The 11,693-nt window shown below is 44.3% G+C and overlaps 2 protein-coding genes across 2 annotated transcripts in view; one reads left to right on the forward strand and one right to left on the reverse strand.

The window, feature by feature from the left end:
* LOC310691773 (scavenger receptor cysteine-rich domain-containing protein DMBT1-like) overlaps positions 1-6,819 on the forward strand; it is a 40,785-nt gene extending 33,966 nt beyond the window's left edge. Inside the window, exons 9-11 of the mRNA XM_083471790.1 lie at positions 697-1,002; positions 4,057-4,362; positions 6,462-6,819. Of these exons, the coding sequence (XP_083327916.1) occupies positions 697-1,002; positions 4,057-4,362; positions 6,462-6,574 (725 nt within the window). The 3' untranslated portion in view covers positions 6,575-6,819. The remainder of the gene's footprint in view (positions 1-696; positions 1,003-4,056; positions 4,363-6,461) is intronic.
* A 1,431-nt stretch (positions 6,820-8,250) lies between these two features.
* Positions 8,251-11,401, reverse strand: LOC310691572 (galactoside alpha-(1,2)-fucosyltransferase 2-like; the record flags this gene model as incomplete). Its single annotated transcript, XM_083471432.1, has 2 exons — positions 8,251-8,295; positions 10,442-11,401. The coding sequence occupies 2 exons, from the start codon at positions 11,399-11,401 to the stop codon at positions 8,251-8,253; spliced, it is 1,005 nt and encodes a 334-aa protein (XP_083327558.1).
* Positions 11,402-11,693: the final 292 nt, after the last annotated feature.

The raw sequence follows: 11,693 nt of genomic DNA on the forward strand, positions 1-11,693 counted from the left end.
TAGGACCCCTTCAAATTTTAAAGTAATGGTCATCTGCTGACTAAAGGTGATGGCAGATCTGGACTCCATAGATAGCACCCTGTGCTTGTCAGGCGCCTCCTCCTCCGCTGTGCACCCACCACTGCGCTCCCACTCACTCCCAACACCCACTTTCCGTCTTGTTTTCCCTCTCCTCCCACCATCCCATTTCCCCTCTCCATTTAGCCCCCCTTGCTTCATCACAGCTTTTCTTCTCCCTGTTCTATGGCATCTCACCTTCTCGTATTTTCCATACCTTGATACCCACAGAGTCTTGCTCAAATTCCATGCTGTGTTTGCAGCTGCTTCTTGGTGAGCAGGCTCTCTGCTTTGCAAGAGAGCAGCTGCAGCCTCCAACCAGTAAGCCATGCTGCAAAGGCAAGAGAGAGGTTCTGCTAGGTTGGCAGAATGGAAAGAGGAGAAGTGTTTTGGAGGGTCCGAGAAAGGGGCTCAGATCAGCACTATCCCACCACCACTTGCCAGTTCAGGAAAAGAGAAACTCCAAGAGGGTGGAAAGCAGGACTGGAGAGGTTTGGAGGGCTGCATTTGGTCCCTGAGCCTGATATTCCCTACCCATGCTCTAACCTAGAACCCTTAACATTTCCCATGGAAGCTACAAAAATGAGGAATTGGGAGGTGGAGGCACAAAATGGACTCTAACCATTTTAAACCCTACAGATATCAGATTGGTGAATGGTACAAGCCCTTGCTCTGGAAGAGTTGAGGTGTTCAACGGCGGGCGGTGGGGGACTGTGTGTGATGATGGTTGGAATCTGAGCAGCGCCCAAGTCGTGTGCAGGCAACTGGGATGTGGGGAAGCCTTGTCGGTCAAAGAAGCAGCTCACTTTGGGAGAGGCAATGGCCCCATCTTGCTGGATGAGGTCAGATGCAAGGGGACAGAAGCTACCCTCCACCACTGCCACCTACAGCCTTGGGGAGAGCATAACTGTGTGCATGAAGAAGATGCTGGTGTTGTATGCTCAGGTAAAAATTACAATTAAGAAATAGTCCTTATCGTGTTTTTATCTTGTATTGTTATGTTGCGAACTGCTCTGAGATCTACAGATGAAGGGTGGTATGCAAATTTAATATATAAATTAATTAATAGGAGCTATACAGTTGTGTTAGAGGGATGCGGATGGCACTGTGGGTTAAACCACAGAGCCTAGGACTTGCCGATCAGAAGGTCGGCGGTTCGAATCCCCGCAATGGGGTGAGCTCCCGATGCTCAGTCCCTGCTCCTGCCATCCTAGCAGTTCGAAAGCACATCAAAGTGCAAGTAGCTACCGCTCTGGCGGGAAAGTAAACGGCATTTCTGTGCGCTGCTCTGGTTCGCCAGAAGCGGCTAAGTCATGCTGGCCACATGACCCAGAAGCTGTACGCCAGCTCCCTCGGCCAATAAAGCAAGATGAGTGCCGCAACCCCAGAGTCGGCCACAACTGGACCTAATGGTCAGGGGTCCCTTTACCTTTTATACAGTTGGGTTAGAAACTTGTATACAAGTTGAATCAGCATGCCCGTTTTGTCATCAACACATTTCCTTCAGTTACAGATAGGTAGCCGTGTTGATCTGCCATAGTCAAAATAAAAAAAATTCCTTCCAGTAGCACCTTAAAGACCAACTAAGTTAGTTCTTGGTATGAGCTTTCGTGTGCATGCACACTTCTTCAGATACACTGAAACAGAAGTTGCCAGATCCTTCTATATAGTGAGAAGGTGGGGAGGGGTATTACTCAGAAGGGTGGTGGGAATGGGTGATTGGCAGATAGCTGAGATGAGCCTGTTGACGACTCTTAACGACTGCAATAGGTCTTACAGGAAAAGGCAAGGGGTGAGAAGGTGAGAAATGGCTTAGTCATGTATAATGAGATAAGAATCCAATGTCTTTGTTCAAACTAGGTCTCTCCATGGTTTTAAGTTTGGTAATGAGTTGCAATTCAGCAGCTTCTGGAAAGAGACTGGAAAGAGAAGCTGCTGAATACCAAGAACTAACTTAGTTGGTCTTTAAGGTGCTACTGGAAGGAATTTTTTTTACATTTCCTTCAGCTCTGCTGCTGATAATCATATCAATGGAAGCAGGAAAGACCCTCTGTCTGCGTTTTCTTCCCCTCCTCTTTTGCACAGTCTTTCCTTCGCTTCATATGCACCACATTAAATAGGTTCAAACCATAATTTGTGAGGATTTTATGCAACATTCTGGCCTCTTCTCCATCTTTGTTATCCGTACTGTGGAGGAGAGCAGCTGAACTTGTATCTTATTAATTTTAGCTATCAGTAGACTCAGTGTCAGTTGAAGCTATTTCTCATCTCAACAGAGATCAGATTGGTGAACGGTACAAGCAGCTGCTCTGGAAGAGTTGAGGTGCTCCACAACTGGCAGTGGCTGGCTGTGTGTGATGACAGATGGAATCTGACCAGTGCCCAAGTTGTATGTAGAGAGCTTGGATGTGGTGAAGCCTTGCTGGCTGCAGGAGGAGCTCACTTTGGAACAGGAAATGGTCCCACCTGGTTGTCTGGTGTCAGTTGTCAGGGGACAGAAGCTGCCTTCAAGGACTGTGACTTACAGTGGAGAACACATGATTGCAGTCATGGAGAAGTTGCCCATGTTGTGTGCTCAGGTAATAGCCATAGAGTGGCCTTGGAAACTGGCTGCAAGTTCAGCTAGTAAGTCTGTTTATCAAGAGAAGGTTGCTGAAGAATTCTGATGCTGAAAGTTGAGCTGGGAGGGGGAGGAGGAAGAAGGGCAGTTCACAATATAATTTTCATTCTGTGTCATTTTTGTTGTAGGTACAACTTTCTCTAGAAACAAAACAAGTGTCCCAATGCCGTTCTAGCTTTCTAGATAAGCACTAGGTGTGAGTAACATTCCCTAGAGGAGTTCTAAATCCAAATGACGTTTGATGTCCTTCATAGCCATGGCATCATGTCTGGAATTGCATGCTCCTATACCTTTAAAGTGAATCCAGTGCACATTCTTGCCCTCAAAGAATTCTGGGCACTGTAGTTTACCCTTCACAGAGTGACACTTATCACCAACCCTTACCAAACTACAGTGCCCAGAATCCTTTGAGCAGAGTCCAGAAAGGGAGAAACCTGGTATCTGGTGCCTCGAAATTCAACATTTCTCTCTCTCTTCCCACTTTCTACTCTCCATCTATTGATAAGCAAACATAGCAGAGCAGTTGGGTTGAACCCAGGAACTGGCACTTCATTAAACATTTTCTGTTGGTGGAAAGAAGAGAGGAATGGCAAATTAAACTGATGGACTATGCTGAAATGACAAAACTGACTGGAAAGGTCAGGAACCAAGAGGATAAAGCATTTAAAAAAGAACGGGGGAAATTTATAATTTATTTAGAAGACCACTGTAAGCAGATGAAAACATTAGCAGGATTTTAATCTCACTAGTGCTGTAAAAAAATACTATGGATAATATGGATGATTTAAAACATAGATTATGAAATGATATGCAGTAGAAAATGTTTATAATAGGATCCATGGAGGAGATGGGAGGAAGTCTTGAGATTCAGAGAAATCTCTTTATATGAATATGTATTTGGTTTTGTTATACATTAATATTTGCAAAATCAAATAAAAAATTATTTTGTTTAAAAAAATGTTTAAATAAGCCTATTTAAAGATGTAATGGTGACGTGTGTTTTAATATCCATGATAACATTACATATTTTATTTAATCTCTGTTTAATGGTGACTTTTATTGATAATTTCAACGTATATTCTTTTTCTGATCAAGGGCTTTCAAATAACATTAAATAAAGTATAAATGAATGGATGAAACTTGCAGAATCAGAACCTGAGGCTTCCGAGGTGCAGAGTGGGGCTTCCAGGATGCCTTAGGTTTGAGCCCCTCTCATTGCATAGGGAAAGCATTAGTTGGTGACAAGAGAAGGCCCAGGACTCCCAATTCTTAACCCTTCTCTTTAACAAGCAAGATTCAATGCCACATATTTGTTACTATGTTCAACTCCTTTTGTCTCATCAGAGCTTTCACGTTTAGTTATTTTTTTGTCCCATCAGAGCTCCGCCTAGTGAATGGCCCAAGTCGCTGCTCTGGGAGGATTGAGGTGCTGCACAACCGCCAGTGGGGGACTGTGTGTGACACTGGTTGGGATTTGCATGATGCTCACGTTGTGTGCAGGGAACTGGGCTGTGGAAATGCCTCCAAAGCATTTGGTGGAGCCTTGTTTGGACAAGGATCTGGTCCCATCTGGCTGGAGGGACTCAACTGCACAGGAGAAGAAGCTTTCCTGAGTGAGTGTCCCCAAAGTCCCTGGGGAGAGCACAGCTGCAACCACAGCCAGGATGCCAGTGTGGAGTGCTCAGGTAAGTTTGCAAGACAAGTTGTACTTGATGAACCCAGTAGAGGGCTTAGACCTCTGAGATCCCTGAAGATCATATTCTTATTTTATTACTGGCATCTTAAAGAGCATCTTTAAAGTCTGGGGACATTCTGGGGGTTATTGTTTTGTTTCTTATTCTGCTGCATATTTTTGTGTGTTTATACTATAAACCACCCTCTGATCCTTGGGTGAAAGGTGGCATGGAAATTCATTAAATACATAAATACATACGAATACCATTGGCCCAATCCATTCCTCAGCAGGAAAACTGTGAAAGTTTGTAGGTCGTAAAACCTTTGACCCACAGAGTCTGGCACCCAGCACTGCAGTTAGCCTGATTTACGAGCTGGTCCGACGTTTATGGCCACCCACACGCTTCTTCTGCGCGCTGCTGTTGTCATTGCAGAGTTCGTACGCAGCATAAATGGCTTGGTCTGTGTCAAAGTGGTGTCTTCAATAACTCAACTTGACACCAGTGCTTCTATTCTACCAAAGGTGTTTATTCGGAAGCATAAACAAACAGGAAATAAACCGACAGAATCGAGCTGCATGCTTGCAGCGTTCTGTCTCTCACAAAAACAAAACCAACTCTCAGAGACTCTCAGTAACTCTGCTGAACAAAAAGAAAAATGCCCGGATAATATGGGCAGGCACCCAGTGAATAAGAACGCCTCTGGGAGTGTTAACTCTAAACTGTCCAGAACCACAACAAAAAAACCTACTGTGTGATCAGCCAGAGAATCCACGACCAGAAAGAAGAGGAATACCAAGAAGACTGGAAGAAATTTAAAGACTATTTGAATAAATATTGTAACATTAAAGATATGTAATCACTTGAAAGAATCAGTTAGGCCTAGGATTAACTTGTGATTAAATAAATAAATAAGAAAATGTACGATAAGGAAAGTTAGGAAATATGATTATGACTGTGATATGGTTTTATGAAATAATATTGGAAACTGCTATATATAATTACTAAGAAACTCAGATGGAAGAGATTTGAGGAAGTCAAGTAATGTGTTTAGGAAGATGGATTTTGATCAATTAATTATGTTTTAGTTTATGTGGTGATTTGATGTATTTTAGGTTTTATGTTCTTTTTTCTTCTTTTTCCCATTTCATTCTTTCTCCTTTATTATTGTTGGCTTTTTTCCTGTTATGTTTATGTATGGAAAATAATAAATATTATTGGGGGGGGGGCATACTGTGTTCATGATTCCCAAGAAGGCCCTGGGGACACCATTCTGCCTTCCTCCTGCTCCATGTTAAGTTGCTGGGTAGGAGCACAGGAAAGTGCCTTAGACAGGTTGAGACCATTGGTCCATCTATCTCAGTAGCGTCTACACTGACTGGCCATAGCTCTCCAAGATTTCAGAAAGGTTCTCTCCCCATTTTACCTGCAGACGCCAGGGATTTAACCTGTGAGCTTCTGCATGCAAAGCAGATGCTCTACCCCTAAGCTATGTCCCTTCCCCAAACATGAGGAGCCATGGAAGCAGTTAACAGATTAGGGAAAACAGAGCCCAGCATGTCCTACTGAGAGCAGGCTGTGCACAGGGCTGTGTTTCCTTGGGACACGACTAGTTAGGAAAGCAAGGCTGTGCACCAGGTTAACTCAAATTCTGCAATAATAGTTATCCCAAACTACACCTGCAATTCTCTGCTAAGTGGCAAGACCACATAGGTCCTACTGGATTTACTGTATTGGCCCGAATATAAGCCGCACCTGAATATAAGCAGCACCTTTAAAATTTAAGTGGGGGGGGGGGAGAGAAAAGACAATACCCGCATATAAGCCGCCACCTTAAAATTCTTCAGACACTCACACCTGTTCCATTTTACCATATGTCTGTTTCAGCAGCGATATCGTAAAAGCCAATTTTGGTAAGGTCGCAAATTTAAGCCGCACTTTAACTTTTCACGGTCAATCACGAAAAAACAACTGTGACTTCCTGCACTAGTTTGTGGGCATATAGAGGAAAACAAAATAATGCAAGAGTGAAAAGTGAGCAGTTTGCAGGAGCCTTGGTTTTTTATTTGCAATGAATAAGTGACAGAGTCTTCCTTCTCCTGCTTTTACAGGGGACGCATCTGTCGAGGGCAACATCCGCCTGGGAGTGTCTGCCTTGGTCTTGCTTGTCTTGGTGCTGATCGTGGCGGAGGCTGTGTACAGCTGGAGGAGAGGGCAGCTTTAAGTAGTCCTGACTGAACCATTTCAATGGCCAAGGCCCTATCCTGATGCATGCAAGGACGCTCCATGCAAAACCAGAAGAACCAGCTCTGTTTGCAAATAATGCCAAGGCTTTCTGTTTTTGCTCACCTCTTCTCAATTTTATTCCAAGTGAGAAACTAGGAATCTTTGTGTGGAGAGAAATGTCCTCATGTGACGGCTCACTGCCTAACCCATCATAATAATGATAATAATAATAATTATTTATTTATACCCCACCCATCTGGCTGAGTTTCCCCAGCCACTCTGGGTGGCTCCCAATCAAGTGTTAAAAACAGTACAGAGTTACATATTAAAAACTTCCCTGAACAGGGCTGCCTTCAGATGTCTTTTGAAGATAAGATAGCTGCTTATTTCCATCACATCTAAAGGGAGGGCGTTCCACAGGGCGGGCGCCACTACCGAGAAGGCCCTCTGTCTGGTTCCCTGTAGCCTCACTTCTCGCAATGAGGGAACTGTCAGAAGGCTCTCGGCGCTGGATCTCAGTGTCCGGGCTGAACGATGGGGGTGGAGACTCTCCTTCAGGTATACAGGACTGAGGCCATTTAAGGCTTTAAATGTTAGCACCAACACTTTGAATTGTGCTCAGAAACTGGGAGCCAATGTAGATCTCTCAGAACTGGTGTTATGTGGTCCCGGCGGCCACTCCCAGTCACCAGTCTAGCTGCCACACTCTGGATTAATTGCAGTTTCCGGGTCACCTTCAAAGATAGCCCCACATAGAGCACGTTGCAGTAGTCCAAGCGGGAGATAACTAGAGCATGCACCACTCTGGCGAGACAGTCCGCGGGCAGGTAGGGTCTTAGCCTGCATACCAGGTGGAGCTGGTAGACAGCTGCCCTGGACACAGAGTTAACCTGCACCTCCATGGACAGCTGAGAGTACAAAATGACTCCCAGGCTGCGCACCTGGTCCTTCAGGGGCACAGTTACCCCAATCAGGACCAGGGAATCCCCCACACCCGCCCGCTCCCTGTCCCCCAAAAACAGATCTTCAGATCTACAACTGGAAGAATATGCAAATAGTCAATGACACCCTGGTTGTAGATTCTCCTAATTGGCCCATTTGACTCCTGCTCAGCGCTGGATTTACGTATAAGCGAAACAAGCTATAGCTTAGGGCCCCACTCTCCACCCCCCCACCCCATGAATAAAAAATCATTTTAAGTTAGAGATTAATAATTATTTCACTATTAATATACTTCTTAATTGTATTTCAGTTCAACAATTACTTTGATAAAATACATATTTTGTGATATGCAAATGGCTTTAGATACCTATTAGGTCCATAAATTACCATATAGCATATATTCAACAAAAACCAGCGACAATTCATTGTTGACAAAGGACAGCTGGACATATATAGGGCCCCATTACCTTCAGTAGCTTAGGGCCTCATCAAACCTAAATCCGGTCCTGCTCCTGCTGGTGTCTATGTTTTTCCATCATGTCATCCTGGCCTTCATCCTGTCCAGCAGTAGTCATGATGCTTTTCAGAAACCAAGTTGCATGGAACACATGAAAGGAGAGAGACAGATAGCTGTACATCAGCTTCCAGGAATCTGCCCATGACTTTGGTTCTGTCACAAATGGTGTCAACCACTGCAGAATTAACATCAAATCTAAATGAAAATTGGAACAATCACAGCTTGGTAAGGACAATAATGCTGTGAGTCAGGGGCACCATCTGGGGGAGAGGGAGTTGTGGGCCCACCCAAAGCTTCAAGGAGGGTGCTGGGCCCCCTAGAATTCCACAGCAACTGTGCATGCATGCCACTCAGCTGCTCAATGTCATGCACGCTGTGTGGTGTGCTTGCGTCATGCCAGCAAGCCACGTGGCATGGCGAAACATTTTATCCGTGTGTATTAAATGCCTTTTCTTTTGCCTGCTGTTTACACACCAGACTTCTAAACAAGGGCTTTCCCTCACCTGATTGTCCCTTTGATTTCTGGAAGTCATGTTCCCGGAGTCCTCTGTTCTTAATATTCTTGATAACACTGATTGTTTGTCTCATGTTCATATTTAGTACTCTACCTTTTATGAAACCTGCTTGGTATTATTCTATGTGGTTAAAATGACTTTATTTGGTAAGAATAGATGTTAATATTTTATAATATGCAGTCAACAATGAGCTTACTTCTGTATTTTTCTTTTGCTTTTTTGAGTATTAAAATTTCTTTCCCAACTGCCCATTCATTTAGGTGCTTTGTTAGTGGTTCTGCTAGCTTGTCTGCACAAGTTTCATAATATTCAGTCATCACATAATATTTAGATCAAGGTGCTCTTGGAGAAAACAGATTTTCTGGAGAAGTAGGCCTTGGAGGTTTAAGGTGAGGCAGGAACCAGATACTCCCTGGTTCTGTACTTCTAAAATTTAAAATGACACTCAATCTCATTCACCCAAACAGTGCTCCTAAGGATCCAATTTCCATTTGAGAAGACATCAGAAAATGTATGCTAACATAGTCCAGGCTAAATAGTCACAATATGCTCCTTTGTGGGATCAAAGTGTATGCTGATGTGGAATCAGTGCCCAGACAAGTCCTTTCAGCAGTATCTAATTTGACCTGAATCAGCAACTATCTGCTCAAGCTTCTGGCTTCTAGACTTGGGCAGGTTTCTTGGCCAATTTTCACACCAAATACATGCATCAGATGTAAGAGCTGCCTGAGGCTTTCTGGCCACTTGTTTTCCCCCTGCACTTGAAGCAACAATAATAATAAAAGTCCACCCGCTAGAGCAGTATATCTTACTAACTGAATGCAGGATTTCTCTAATCACTTAGAATCGTCCCTTAAGGTGTCCATGGCCTTAACGCAGCGCTTTGTTCCATGCAAGCTTGCAATGTGGCGACGGCTGAAGAATTCTGAATTCTGGGAAACACCCATTTTGTTTGGAAAGATAGCTCAAGTCTTAAGCTCATGGTTTTTGGAGACTGAAGCTTCACAATGCATGGAATATATTTAGTAATATCTCCAAAAGCCATAGACAGGGACCTTATGAAAGGGAGCATCCACCTCCTCTATAGAGGGTAGATCATGACCCACCTGTTTGGCAAGATGTAAGTGAGGGCTCTGATAAGGCTGTTAAGCAGCGGCAACAGGATACAGGAGCAAATGCATGGTGTTACTCAGAAAGAACAACTACTGCACCAGTCCATTTGCTCTTCTACTTTTAACTAATTAACTAAATTCAAATGATTCAATTACTAGACTTGTTGAAACAAGCGAAAAATTAGAATGTAAGTAGAAAACAAGATAATCCTCTGAAACACAGGTCAGCGGTATCACTTCATTTTATGTGATATGCATACCAGGAGAGTCATCCTGCTCACCTGTAGGGAACAGGGTGTGCAAAACATGATACAACTTGTAAGGACATGTGTGCATTAGTTGAAGCTCAACAAGCCCACAAATCACTTCCTCAAAAGAAGAAGAAGGGGTGAGTGAAGATCTACATCTGGAATAGGGGGGCAAGAAAAAGTTCTACATTGAAACCAGGGAGGGGGAAAATAATGCCTGTGTACATATTGCTACTAAGTGCTTGGTGGTGGAAGGGCTCAGAATATGGTTATGTCCCAACCTCTGCACCTTACAGCAAAGTGAGGTCTAAAACAGGAATCAATGTGTTTGAACAAGCTAGGTATTTGAGCCCCCTGTCAGGAGTGCTAGTGACCACTCTCACATACATGCTTTGTGGAATCAGTACCCAGACAAGTCCTTCCAACAGCCGCCCAGAGTGGCTGGGGAAACTTAGCCAGATGGGCACGGTATAAATAAATAATAATTATTATTATTATTATTATTATTATTAACATTAGACATGAATCAACAAGACAGGGTTTCTTGGACAGCAGAGGGGAAAGGTCCGCTGGAATCCCAATCCATTCAGGCAAAAAGGCTGCCCAGGGCTTGAAGACCTTAAGGAAGGGAGAGTCTGGGAGGGTGTAGTTCGCCAAGTAGACGGTCTCCCCACCAGCCAGGTAGCCGGCCCAGAAGCCAAAAGTGCCAATCGTCATTATTGTGTGGTTGCAATGAGCAAGGAGAGCAAAATCCCTCTCTGGAGAGGACTCGCGCCCATCCCCAGAAAAATAAACATCCCCCCTGGAGGCATTGATGTTTTTCTTGCACCACTCCATCCCATTGCTGGTCACCACAAAGATGGGATTGGGGTACTTCTCTCTGAAATAGTTCATGGCTTTCTCCAAATATCCTGTGTCAGCCACCACACCTTTCCAGATCTTGGGCATCACGTAGACATAATCTCCTCTGCGGACATGCACTCCAACATACGTCACCTCCTGGCGCTGCCCCCGTAGCTCCTGAAGATATTGATTGGCTTCTTCCTTGATGTGGTCATGGAAGGAGAACTGCTGAAGTATCTCTTGGCGGATATGGTGATAAAAGGTGTAAGAACATGGGAAGCCCGTCAGCCGGATGTACTTGCCTTTGATGTGTTTATAACTCTCTGACATCCAGTCATGCAGACCAAAGTTCCTCCAGCAGATCTTTTTAGCCACTTCAGCATGGAGCACAGGCAAAGTGATTCGGAACATCGGTGAGAGGTACTGGTGCATGGCGGGACTGATGTAGGCTTGATGTCCATTCATCTTGGCTAAGGCATAGAGGGTGGCATATTCCCCCATCTGGTTTCCCAAACGGCCATCAGATTTCACTGTCCATATACCACTATCCATTTTCTTAGAAGATGACCTGGAAGAAGTTGTGGTTGTGTTATAGTATGACCGAGAAGAAGTGGTGGTGGTGGTGGTGAGGGAAGAAGGAGGTCCCATCCCTGGGAAACTGGGTGCATTCTTGAAGCTGATCCTCCACTGCTGATACGGTATTTTTTCAGACAAGTACAAGAATGTAGAGAGGGACAGGAGGCCAAAGAAGCAGAGGAAGAATAAGAGGACAGGTTGGCTGAAGGAACATCTTTGTGAGAGATCCATACCTGCATAATAGGAACACCTAAAGGAAGAGCCAAGTAGGGTGAAAAGACAGGTAAGATCAACATGCAGAACACAACCAATGTTGTACATCAGCAGTGACATAGATGGCACTGTGACCCTTTATGCTATACAT

This window comes from Podarcis liolepis, assembly GCF_965112155.1.
Source record: "Podarcis liolepis genome assembly, chromosome: 13".
NCBI lineage: Eukaryota > Metazoa > Chordata > Lepidosauria > Squamata > Lacertidae > Podarcis > Podarcis liolepis.